This window comes from Sinocyclocheilus anshuiensis, unplaced genomic scaffold, assembly GCF_001515605.1.
Source record: "Sinocyclocheilus anshuiensis isolate Anshui unplaced genomic scaffold, SAMN03320099.WGS_v1.1 scaffold767, whole genome shotgun sequence".
Taxonomy (NCBI): Eukaryota; Metazoa; Chordata; class Actinopteri; order Cypriniformes; family Cyprinidae; genus Sinocyclocheilus; species Sinocyclocheilus anshuiensis.
The window spans coordinates 987128-998779 of NW_015551124.1; the positions used below are offsets into that span (position 1 = coordinate 987128).

The 11652-nt window shown below is 36.0% G+C and overlaps 2 protein-coding genes across 2 annotated transcripts; both read left to right on the forward strand.

Moving 5' to 3' along the window:
• The first annotated feature begins 1533 nt into the window (after positions 1–1533).
• On the forward strand, positions 1534–2634 carry LOC107663129 (B2 bradykinin receptor-like). Its single transcript, XM_016453287.1, has one exon. It carries the CDS (start codon positions 1534–1536, stop codon positions 2608–2610), a length of 1077 nt encoding a protein of 358 aa, XP_016308773.1. The 3' UTR covers positions 2611–2634.
• Positions 2635–7892: 5258 nt separating this feature from the next.
• LOC107663130 (B2 bradykinin receptor-like) lies at positions 7893–8969 on the forward strand. Its single transcript, XM_016453288.1, has one exon. The coding sequence runs from the start codon at positions 7893–7895 to the stop codon at positions 8967–8969; it is 1077 nt and encodes a 358-aa protein (XP_016308774.1).
• The last annotated feature ends 2683 nt before the right edge of the window (positions 8970–11652 follow it).

Genomic DNA, 11652 nt, shown 5'->3' on the forward strand with positions numbered 1-11652 from the left:
TAAACAGCTTGAAAGATCAAAGACAATTTTTAATATAACTCCGATTGGATTCGTCTGAAAGAAGAAAGTCATATACACCTAGGATGACTTGAGGGTGAGTAATTTATGGGCTAATTGTCATTTTTGGGTGGACTAACCCTTTAAGAACTAGTCTGAACAGCTAGCAGTATACTACCAAAGTGTAATCATCAGTCTTATTTTTTATTCAGTTTAGACTAATCCAAGTTATGTAAGCAAATCAAAAAAAAAAAAGATGACCAGTCTTTAATAAAAAAAAAATAGATGACTAACTTTTTTAAATGTTATGCTTTTTTAGACTTTTATGTAACTGGCCCCTGGTTAACAGCGATTAGAAAGTCTGACTACAAAGGTTCAATCTTCTGACTAACTGATCAGTGAAGCTATGAAAATATTCTATGTTGTAAGTTTCTTCATTTCCTTCCCCTGCTGTTTTTTCCAACTAATCAGCAGCCTGAAAGACAGTTTCCCTAATCACACTGGAAATATTATGCAACTACACAATGCTTTCATACCGTAGATGCCACTTCCAGGATTCCAGGAGTTACTCACCCACAAGCTGTTCCAAATCACTACATCCTTTTTTTATGTGAAAACATGTAATGCTGCTCTTTTCAATGCTATGAAAGCAAGGCATATGGGTTTGAAACGACATGGGGATGAGTACATGCTGACAGCCATTTCAAGTGAACTATTCCTTTACCAAACTACACTATAGGCCAAGAATTTGGAATGGTTACAACTTTTATGTTTTTGAAAGAAGTCTCTTATTGCTCACTGAGGCTGTATTTATTTGATTAAAAATATGGTAAAAACAGTAAAATAGTTAAATATTATTGCAATTTAAAATAATTGTTTTCTGTGTGAGTAGATTTTAAAATGTAATTTATTCCAGTGATGTAGTGATGAATTTTCAGCACCATTACTCCAGTCTTCAGTGTCACATGATCCTTCAGAAATCATTAACATTTATATTTATCATTAATAAACATTTCTGATTATTATCAATGTTGAAAACAGTTGTGCTGCCCAATATTTTTGTGAAAACCATCAAACATTACCGTTCAAAATTTGAGGGTAACAAACTTTTTATTCAAAGTGACAACATTCAACATTACAAAAGATTCTTTTGAACTTTCCAATAATCAAAGAATCCTGAAAACCACATGTATGAAATATGAAGCAGCACAACTGTTTTCAACACTGATAATAATAATCATTAATTACAAATATTTCTTGAGCAGCAAATCAGCATATTAGAATGATTTCTGAAGGATCATGTGACACTGAAGACTGGAGTAATGATGCTGAAAATTCAGCTTTGATCACAGCAAACAATTACATTTTAACAGATATTTACATAGAAAATGGTTCTTTTAAATTGTAGTAATATTTCACAATATTACTGTTTTTAATGTGCTTTTGATCAAATAATAATGCAGCCTTGGTGAGCAGAAGAGACTTTAATTAAAATTATTAAATGTAAACTGACACTGAACATCTCTCCACAGAAACATGGAGCACGACATACAAGTAACAACATCATCCATCCTTTCCACAATCCCTACGGCCGTCTCCAGGAACAACCTCACCAACGACACCCAGTGTCCGCATTGGGAAGTGTGGGACTGGCTGTACGTCATGCAGCCTACTTACATGTTCATCATCTGCATGCTGGGAATCCTGGGAAACGTCTTCGTCCTGCTGGTTTTCGGCCTGCATAAGAAAGCGTGTACGGTGGCGGAAATCTACTTGGGGAACCTGGCGGCCGCTGACCTCCTGTTGGTCTTGTGTTTGCCGTTCTGGGCCATCAACAGCATCGATGGGTTTAACTGGCGATTCGGCTCGCTCATGTGCAAACTAGTCAACACAGGCATCAGAATGAACATGTTTTGCAGCATTTACCTACTAGTGTTGGTAAGCGCCGACCGCTACATTGCACTCGCCCACGCATTGTCACGTGGTAGAATGAGGCGACCGCGGTGCGCCAAGCTCAACTGCATCGCCGTCTGGGTTTTCGGTTTAATCCTCAGCATCCCAACGCTTCATTTCCGGGACACTCAATTCATCCCGGAGCTGAACATCACGGCTTGTATTTTGGACTATCCGAACCCCAACATCGGCCTTGCGTGCGGCATTCTTCTCATCTTGCTGGGCTTCATCGTCCCATTTTTGGTGATCTCCTACTGTACGCTGAAGATCATCCGAGCTCTGCGTGAGCAGGTCGTTGACCGCTTCAATGCGGAAAACACTGAAAGGAAAGCCACTGTCCTGGTGCTGGTGGTGCTGATGGTGTTTCTCTTGTGTTGGGTGCCGTTCCACCTCGTGACCCTCATGGACATCCTGATGCGCTTTGGTGTCTTCGGCGGATGCGACTTTGAAGCCGTCGTGGACGTCTCCAATCAGATATTCACCTACTTGGCTTTGAGCAACAGCGTGTTGAACCCCATACTCTACGTGATCGTGGGCAAGAACTTCAGGAAGAAGGTCAAAGAGCTGATGAAGCAACTTACGGAAAAAAAAAATGATTCGACAAGCAGTTCTACAAGATCACAGCTCTCGTCAACCTTAAAGACCTTCACAACATTTTAGGAACATTATGTAAAAAATGTCCATAAGCACAAATTCAAATGTTAATTTAATGTCTGTTTAATAATTTTGACGTACACTAAAAATGAAGTTGTAAATAGATTATTGATGTATGTTTTACAAGACGTGTTACTTGCTGTTTCTTTGTAATTATTTGTCAAATTTACTAGCAAATATTGAGTGGAAATTGTTTTTGTAAATCCTAGACCAATTTTACAGACCTTCACAAAATATTAAGACCATTATGTATAAAATGCCCATACCTACAAATGAACCCTTACATGCATGGTGTCCACTACAGTGCACAAATATTTGGAAGCCATTTTAAACCATTTAAGTTGTAGCATCATGTCCCTCCCAACCAACAACTGGTGAACCCCCGAAGTGTTGTCTATGATTACATTTAACTGTTGTCTTTGTATCTTTGTTTTTGTTTTGAGATATTGCATAATATATTCAAAAAGGCGGAGGGAAGAGGAGATGCACCAAGTGCCTCAGGAATAAGTGTTAAATCTTTTTATTCTCAGAAAACCAGGTACAAAATATATATTTCAGCTAAATGTCAGGATGTACATTGAAAAACAATATAATGTGAAATACAATTATCCAGATTTAAACAATATTTCTGTTATGACAACTCTCGGAGGGATTGGCATGGTAATGTACATGATAATGTTAATGTATTTGGTCTTGGCGGAATAGATCTGCTACGCTGCTGCTGCGGCAGAGCAAGTACCGAGACTTGTTACTGCCAATACATCCACAACATGCTGCTGTGAGCATGTAAGAAATACTGCTGCTGCAAATATAACATACATGAAATAACCCCCATATAGCATACATAAATCACCCCATAGCAGATCTATACAGGTGGAGCTGGGGAAGGTGGAGGGTTTCTGAAGTGCTCTGCAAAACTGCTACAGCAAACAAAAGCCAGGTATTTGAATATTAAGCAGTAAGCTCATTGGCTACCGATACAGGAGCGAACCAATCAGCAGCCATGTGACAATGATGTCGCCAGGTCAGATTGAACTAGACCTATCGGACTAATGTTAATTAATCGAATTAATGTTCTTATGTGTATACGTACCATTTTCTTGTAGTAAATGTTTTAAAAACATGTTTTTTAAGACCACACATTGAGTTACATTGATTCACTTTTTATACCTTTGATGCATGGTGTCCACTACAGTGGACAGATATGTAACTCCTTCAAAATATAATATATTGACAAAAAAAGTTTGCATGATTTTTCACTTGTTTAAAAGTAAAAACAAACATGCGAAAAAAAAATATTACGTTGTGATTTAATAATTCATGCATGAAAGTGTTAAAATGAAAATTTATAATGTTTAATACGTCAGTTTTGATGTGATTTTGAAATGTTGTAAATAAAACTGTGTACATTTTCATTTTATGTTTTGAGATGCTAAAAATCAGAAATGGCTATGTGGTGTTTTTTGGAAAAGAAAGTTTTTGTATGTTAATGCTAAAAAGTATTAAGCTCTGAAACTAACAGTAAAATACAGTCAAATTAGTGTTATTTTAGTATCACTGAGATACTATTATAGTTTTTATTAATATTTTAATTTTTATATTTTCCATTTTCATTTTAAGTTAAAGTTTTATTCATCAAGGTTGCATAGATGTTTCTACGTCATTTCGAAGAAAAGTGTCTCCTAAATTAATATAAATGTATATTTATACATATATCATTATCCTTACAAAATATTGCAGAGAATACAGTGACACTACTGTGATACTATGTTCAAAAAACATGGTAATATCACAGCTCTTTTTGTCTGTGTAATGCATGTTAAATAGCAGACAGAGACGGACAGACAATGATTTCTGCAGACTGTGTTTGTTTCCGGGGTAAGAAAATGACTAGTTTGTTTTTAAAGAACAGACTTTCCAGTAATGACTCAACACCCATTCCTCTTTGTGAGTCTATGAATAACAACCTCCTAAATAGTGTTTTTCCAGCGATACTTCAATGGCCAGACATGTTTTTTAGAGGACTGTGGTTGGTAACACAGAGTGGTGGGACCGTCATGATTGCGGATGGGTGGCTGTACTATAATCTGTCAGCATTCCCTCAAATAAAGCATATATTAGTGGTATAAATTCATCATAGTCTGTAAAACAAAACCTCCTTCTTTAAAAATAAAATCTGTTGGCTGCATAGCCAGCGCTTCAAACATTTTTATGCAACACTAGCACCGTGGATTTGATTTTTAGGGGTATTTTTACCTTTGTGAGGGCTTATTTCTTTTCTAAACACATGAAACAAATCCAATACCACAACTGAATGGATTAATAGAAATACATTCTCAATCTGAATCACTATAACAGTTGTTTTCCACATTCAACTACACATTCATCAACAACACTCGCCTCTGAAACTGTAGACAAAATAAAAGTTATCTTAGAAATGAGCAACCAGCCGCAAAGCATTTTTAAGTTCACTAAACTTTGGTACTTGTGCCTGCCTACTATTTTTTTCAGTTTATAAAAAGATCACTCAAACTACGTTTTTAAGGTCAACAAGTTCACCTGCTGCGTAAGCGGTCGACTGAATTACCAGTTCACTTTTAGAAATGAGTTTTACTAAATTCAGGTTAAAGTAAATGAAAAAAATGTTAGTTTGGCAACTAGCAGAAACTAGCAGAAATAAAGATTTTAAAATTTCTTTAAATAAAAACAATATTTTTTTTTTTTTTTTTTTTAAGTGTTGCATTTTGTTTAGAGTCATCAATGCAGTATTTACTTTTGGTTATGTTTCTTCAATTCTCTGAATATATTGAATATAATAATAGCTTCACAAATTAGTACACATTTGAACTCTTACATTGTGAGGGTCATACATGCATCTGGATGAAAGATCATAATATAAGACTTAAATATGACTTAAAAAAAAAAAACTAAAATACGGAAATGAAAACAAAGTATAAAATATTTTTGTTAAATAAAAACAAAGCTAAAATATTAATAAAAGCTATAATAGTATCTCAATTGTACTAAAATAATACTGGTTTAATCTGTTTATAGCTCTGCAAAAGCAATCTCAAACTCTCCACTTCACAGAATCTGATCTCATGATGTCAACAGAACATCCAATGTAAATATTATTAAATATTATTGTGACTTTGACAAATCATATATGCATTCCATATTAAATATACAAATATTACTCCTTAAAACATCAAGTGATGACTAGTTGTGATAACGTTACTAGTATAAGTTATTCTGCCAGAGCAAGTTTTTGTGAATACAGAATAATCTTAGAGTCACTACAGTGTCTGCAGAAGCACTCAAGAGACCCAGAGCTGACTGCTAGGAAGTCATTAGAGGTACATTTGTGCTCATTGCATATTAAATATTTACACACTCCCACAGCAACACCACATCTGAAGCTAAGACTGACCTCTGTTGGTAGATGTGTTACATTACAAGTGTCCATTATATGGTGTAATAGCTAAACCCTTTTACAATACTACATCTATCTATCTATCTATCTATCTATCTATCTATCTATCCATCCATCCGTCTGTCTATCCAAATCTTTATCATTATATAATCCACTATCCAACTGCATAGCAATCTTTTTGCAACCATCCAGAAAAACAGTATTTTTCTGGAATACTGTACGGCCTTCAAAACCTTTAACCTTTGAACTACTTCAAACTGAAAACCTTCAAATGTACAACATCAAGCTTTTAAAACTACTAGACATTTTCAGGCTTTATCAAGCCAATACCAAAGTTTGTCTTGACAAACTTTTTTTATCTAGTTATATAATATGAGCTCGTAAAAACTGCATGTATAAATAAATACAGATGATAAAAATGTCACACTGCTTGACTGCCCAATTTGTGTCATTTTCAGTATTATATGTTCTATTAGTATTATGTGAAGTATATAACCTTTAATAACGAACCAAGCCAATTAATTCCAGCACCACACCAGAGTTTTGGCCAACATACATTATGTTTGCATTACACTGAAGGCTTCATCTGTCTCTCTTCAGTGTGTTAACAGTGTTTGTGTCTCCAACTAGGGAAGAACAACTCTTGAGTATAAACAGATTCAGCCTCAGCAGCGGCTCAAAGGCTCTGGAGGAATGAGGCTGTAAAGACTGAGCTGTTCTCTGTCTCTTACTGAACGCTTACCGAACGCTCCTTCTGCAAGAACAGGAAGACTGAGGTGAGGAGAAAGCCAGGAATATCAGTCCACCAGAAAATACAGAAAACAGAAAAAGTAAGGTAAGTCAAGATGATATATTATTTATGATTCAAAGTTTGTGCAATTTTTGTAACAATAAATTCAAGTTAAAGTTCCCCAAATTGGAGATCATGAGCTAATGAAAAGCTTGACTAAATCAGAAAAAAATTCAAATTAAAACAAATAATTTAAAAGTATAAACTATCAAAATAAAACAGTTAATACAAATATTTTAATTAATATTTTAAATCATATAAAATAATATTTGTTTACCTGTAAGTCATAGGACGATTAACCAACATTAGGGAATCATGAACATGTATATGTGTTGTTTAATAATTGAAATATTAACTTTTATCTCAGAGGGACTTCAAGAAAGTATTTTAGTTCAAAGTGGTTTGGATGACAAAAAAATCCCTGCAATAAATGACACATTATAAAGTGTAACTTAAGAGTCCTTTTTTCTTTTCTTTTTTAAGTATGTTTAGATTAGACCCCAAATGTAAACAAATATACATCAGAAACCAAAGTTCTAAAACAGCAGGTCCCAAATTTAAATTATTATAATTTTAATAGATTTCCATTTCGATATTTACACTTAAGAATCTAAATGCTTTCTGGAGTCACTCTGGAATAGATTAGACACCAAGTTTCTGATGTCAGTTCAGAAAATAAGTTTCTTTTTATATTCTCTGTTTTCGTTTAAATTTAAAATGTTGTACTTTTTATACATTTTCTAATTCCTATTGATTTTTATTGATTTTTTTTTATTTTTTTTTTTTTATTTCAGTTTCAATTATTTTAGTACAAGTTAAACCAAATTAAAATGAGAATCTAGCTGAAATAAAATAAGGTTTGTAATATTTTACTTTAATAGTTTACTTTATTTCAAGCCACGGACGTTTTATTTTTATGGTTTTAGTTTTATTTAACTATTATAACCCTGGTTCAGAATTACACAGATGGCACCGATAAACTAATAATTAAACTAATAAAGTTTATAAACAGCAGTTAGTTCATGATGTTCTAGCTGATCTCCAGCACCTCTTTTATCTTCTAGAATGCAGTCAGAGCTTGTGTCATTGGCGACGCTTCAGCCTCCAAATGCATCCGTCACTCCAGCATACCTGGATTTTTTCAACACAACAGAGTGGGAACTAGTCTACTCCATCATTCCACCGTACATCTTCACCGTGTGCTTGACAGGAATACTGGGAAATTCTGTCGTATTGCTAGTGTTCCTGCTCCAGGGAAGCCGCTGGTCCGTGCCTGAGATCTACCTCGGCAATCTGGCGCTGGCTGACCTCATCCTACTAGTCTGTCTGCCGTTTTGGGCCATGAACATCCTGAACTATTTCATGTGGTCTTACGGAGAGATCATGTGCAAGGTGGTCAACCTCTCCATCAACGTCAACATGTACACCAGCATCTACATGCTAGTGATGGTGAACGTGGACCGCTACCTCGCGCTCGCCTTGACCATGAAGGCCATGTGGCTGCGACGGAAACGCTACGCCAAGTTCATTTGTGTCGTTCTTTGGCTGTTCGGTGTGGGAATGGGAGCTCCGACGGCTGTCATGCGAAAACTGAAAGATATTCCAGGTCACCGAGCCGTCGAATGCCATCTGGATTATCCTGACACGACTTGGAGACTCGCTCATCTTCTGCAGCTGAACCTGGTGGGCTTTGCTCTGCCGATCCTGATCATCACGTTCTGCTGCATCAATATCATCCGGGCTTTGAAGCGACGGAGACACATCAGTTATTGGGAGGACAGAAACGACAAGAAGGCTACGGCCCTGGTGTGCGCTGTCACCCTGCTCTTCCTCATCTGCTGGGGTCCGTTTCACTTCGTGACTTTGCTAGACTTACTCTGTGATCTAAAGGTTTTGGATGAGAATGAGTGGTCTCACTTTCTAAACATCGGAAGCCAGTTTTCTGTGTACCTTGCGTTCTCAAACAGCTGCCTGAATCCGCTGCTGTATGTTTGCTCAGGAAAGTATTTCAAGAGGAAAGTCAGCAGCATCTATAACAGAAGAAAACGCTCCTCAGATGTGACTGCGCTTCAGCGGACGGTTCTAACCTCTACGACAACCGCCAATCAAATCAAGCCTGTTGTGTTATATGAGAAAGACTAGAGTAAGATTTTTTCAATGTTCTAGTATTCTATTTCTAGTATTGATGCAATTATGATGGTTTTAATCAAACAAATTTTCATAAAAATTTCTCAATTTTTTTCAATAATTTCATAAATAAAAATTCATTTTAACCTGATTATCTTAATAAATTTGTTTGATTAAATACATGAATTAATGAACTGATTGATTATAGAATATCTGTGACCCGTGCTGGCAAAATGAGTCTGAATATGCATGGGCTAATTTTGAACTACATGCAAAAGAAGAGAAAAGTTTTTCACAAAAATGAGTCCATTAAGCCCTCGTCTAGAGATCCCAATGCTCTAAATAGTAATTAAACATCTAAAATGATCTTTATTTGTATGTTTTCTGAGAGGTGAACCTTTTTCTTTTCCACTGCTTGACAACTGGTGCTTCCCCTCAGCACAAGTTTGGTATAGTTTGTGAATGTTCATGGCGAATTCTCGATGGCATGAGTGTGAAGCAGTGAAATGTGATTTTCTAACCCATGCTGATGTAAATAAAACGATCACGCTGACTGACACATCCGAAGCGTGTGAATAAAGATGCGTCTCTCAGACAGCGCGTGATCCCGATATACGCAGATCACGGTATTTTAAAATATCTGTCTTGGCTAGTGTTCACGCAAACATAATCTGTTACGTCTTCAGTGAACATTTTGTGAACTTTTGGGGAAAAACTTCTGATGTGTAATAGTATATTAGATCCGTGCATTACAGTAGGTCTTAAAATATAGGCTGTCTGTCTCAATGTTAATCTGTAAAACTAAAACTTAATAAAAGACCTATACAGACATAATAAATGTAGACATAATTTAACTACAATTAAAATAAATAACAAATACATATTATACAAATCAAATGACAGTAGTTTATCAGTAATCTTAAAAAATAACACTGCCAAACACACATGCTAAAAAACAACAACTTACTTACACATAGTAAGAAATGGTTATGAAAACTGAAACAGAAGTGAAACAAGTAATAGGAAAGAGAATGATTCAAAAGCGATACTTATGTCCCTTGCCGGTGTCCCTGCCCGGTGGAGTCGCACAGTAGAGTCAATGGTCTTTACACTCTTCGGTCTTCACACGAGGAGGCCGTCACGCGACGGCTGCCGCGGTAAACTAAGCTTTTTTATACCTGTCTAACAAAATACTAAATTAATTCAGCTGGACACACTTTCCTTATTTTGTTCCACAACAAATGGCCAAGCAAGCGCAGACACTGACAAGATACGCGATACAGAACGAGACCAAACGCGTCTCCTTATCTCTTTACGCGTCTACTTATCAAACCTTTTCATCTGTAAATAGCACATATGCACACTCATAATTCTGTCTATTGCCATTTTTCCTCTATATTTTATTACCATGTTGTTATTTTTATTTATTGTTTATTTTCTTTATTATTAGAGTTTTATTTCATTTTATTACCTTAAAGTATATGTATGTCTGCACGTTGTCTGTACTTTCTGCACTGGAAGCTCCTGACACTTGGCAATAAAGCTCTTTGTGATTATGATTCTGATGTATATGCACAGTAACATACTATCATAACCAAATGCACAATAACATATTTTGGCTCATTCTGGCTTTAATTTAGCCAAAATATTGTTAAATGCTGTTCTGGACACTATAGCTCCGTTCCAAAACCTGTGTATTGCCTACATAGACAACGTTATACTCAGGTGTCTTTCACACGGGATGCACCTCTTTGAACTTGACAAAACCACAGCACTTATGGTAAAAGAAAAAAAAAAGTGAGACACGTTGCAGCAGTCAAAGATGCTAACATGATGTTTTGCTGATTGGAAGAGAGCTCAGGTGTATATGGTTCACTGTGCACTGTTAACACCAGTTCAGTTTCACAAATTCATTAAGCAGCAACACATTTTCACATATCTAAATGTTTACCATGGTTACGTATTTACAGCAATGGTGAATTGTTTTCCAATAAACTCAGCTTTTTCCCTTGAGGTTTATGGGTTGAGCTTTCAATATAAACAGGAAGTGCCAGATTAGAAGAAGCTGATTCAGATAAAGAATGCTAAGCACAGACACACTTCTTCAAATCAAATGTTTGATGCAACTTTGAACAAAGAGGACTCAGAGGTGAGCATCTATGTTGTTACACGCTTAATATCGAAGCAGCAATGTCTCCATAATAACATTCACAAAAACAGCTGAGCAGGATGTTTACCATCATCAGAGGAGCATTAAACTAGCACAGATTGCTGCTTGTGTTAGCAAACATTGCATAAACTATCATAAAGCTGTTCATTTGATTTCTAGACCAAATATGGGGAAGAAACACTTTAAAGGGGTCATATGATGCGATTTCAATTTTTCCTTTCTCTTTGGAGTGTTACAAGCTCTTGGTGCATAAAGAAGATCTGTAAAGTTGCAAAGACTAAAGTCTCAAATCCAAAGAGATATTCTTTATAAAAGTTAAGAGTCAGCCACGCATTCCTAAAACGACTCGTTCTAACACGCCCCCACATGTCTACGTCACGATGTGGGAAGATTTGCATAACGCCGCCCAAATGTTCACGCAAAGAAAGAAGGCGTAACTTTTATTCTTGCTGTAGTATTGTTGCCGTCGCCATGTCGTGAAGGCGCTGTGTGTTTCGTTGTGAAAGCGAAACTACTTTGTTTGGTCTT

What these genes read in the sequence shown, in the direction of transcription:
- LOC107663129 (XM_016453287.1), top strand. Translation starts at nt 1,534, where the DNA reads ATGGAGCACGACATACAAGTAACAACATCATCCATCCTTTCCACAATC.
- LOC107663130 (XM_016453288.1), top strand. Translation starts at nt 7,893, where the DNA reads ATGCAGTCAGAGCTTGTGTCATTGGCGACGCTTCAGCCTCCAAATGCA.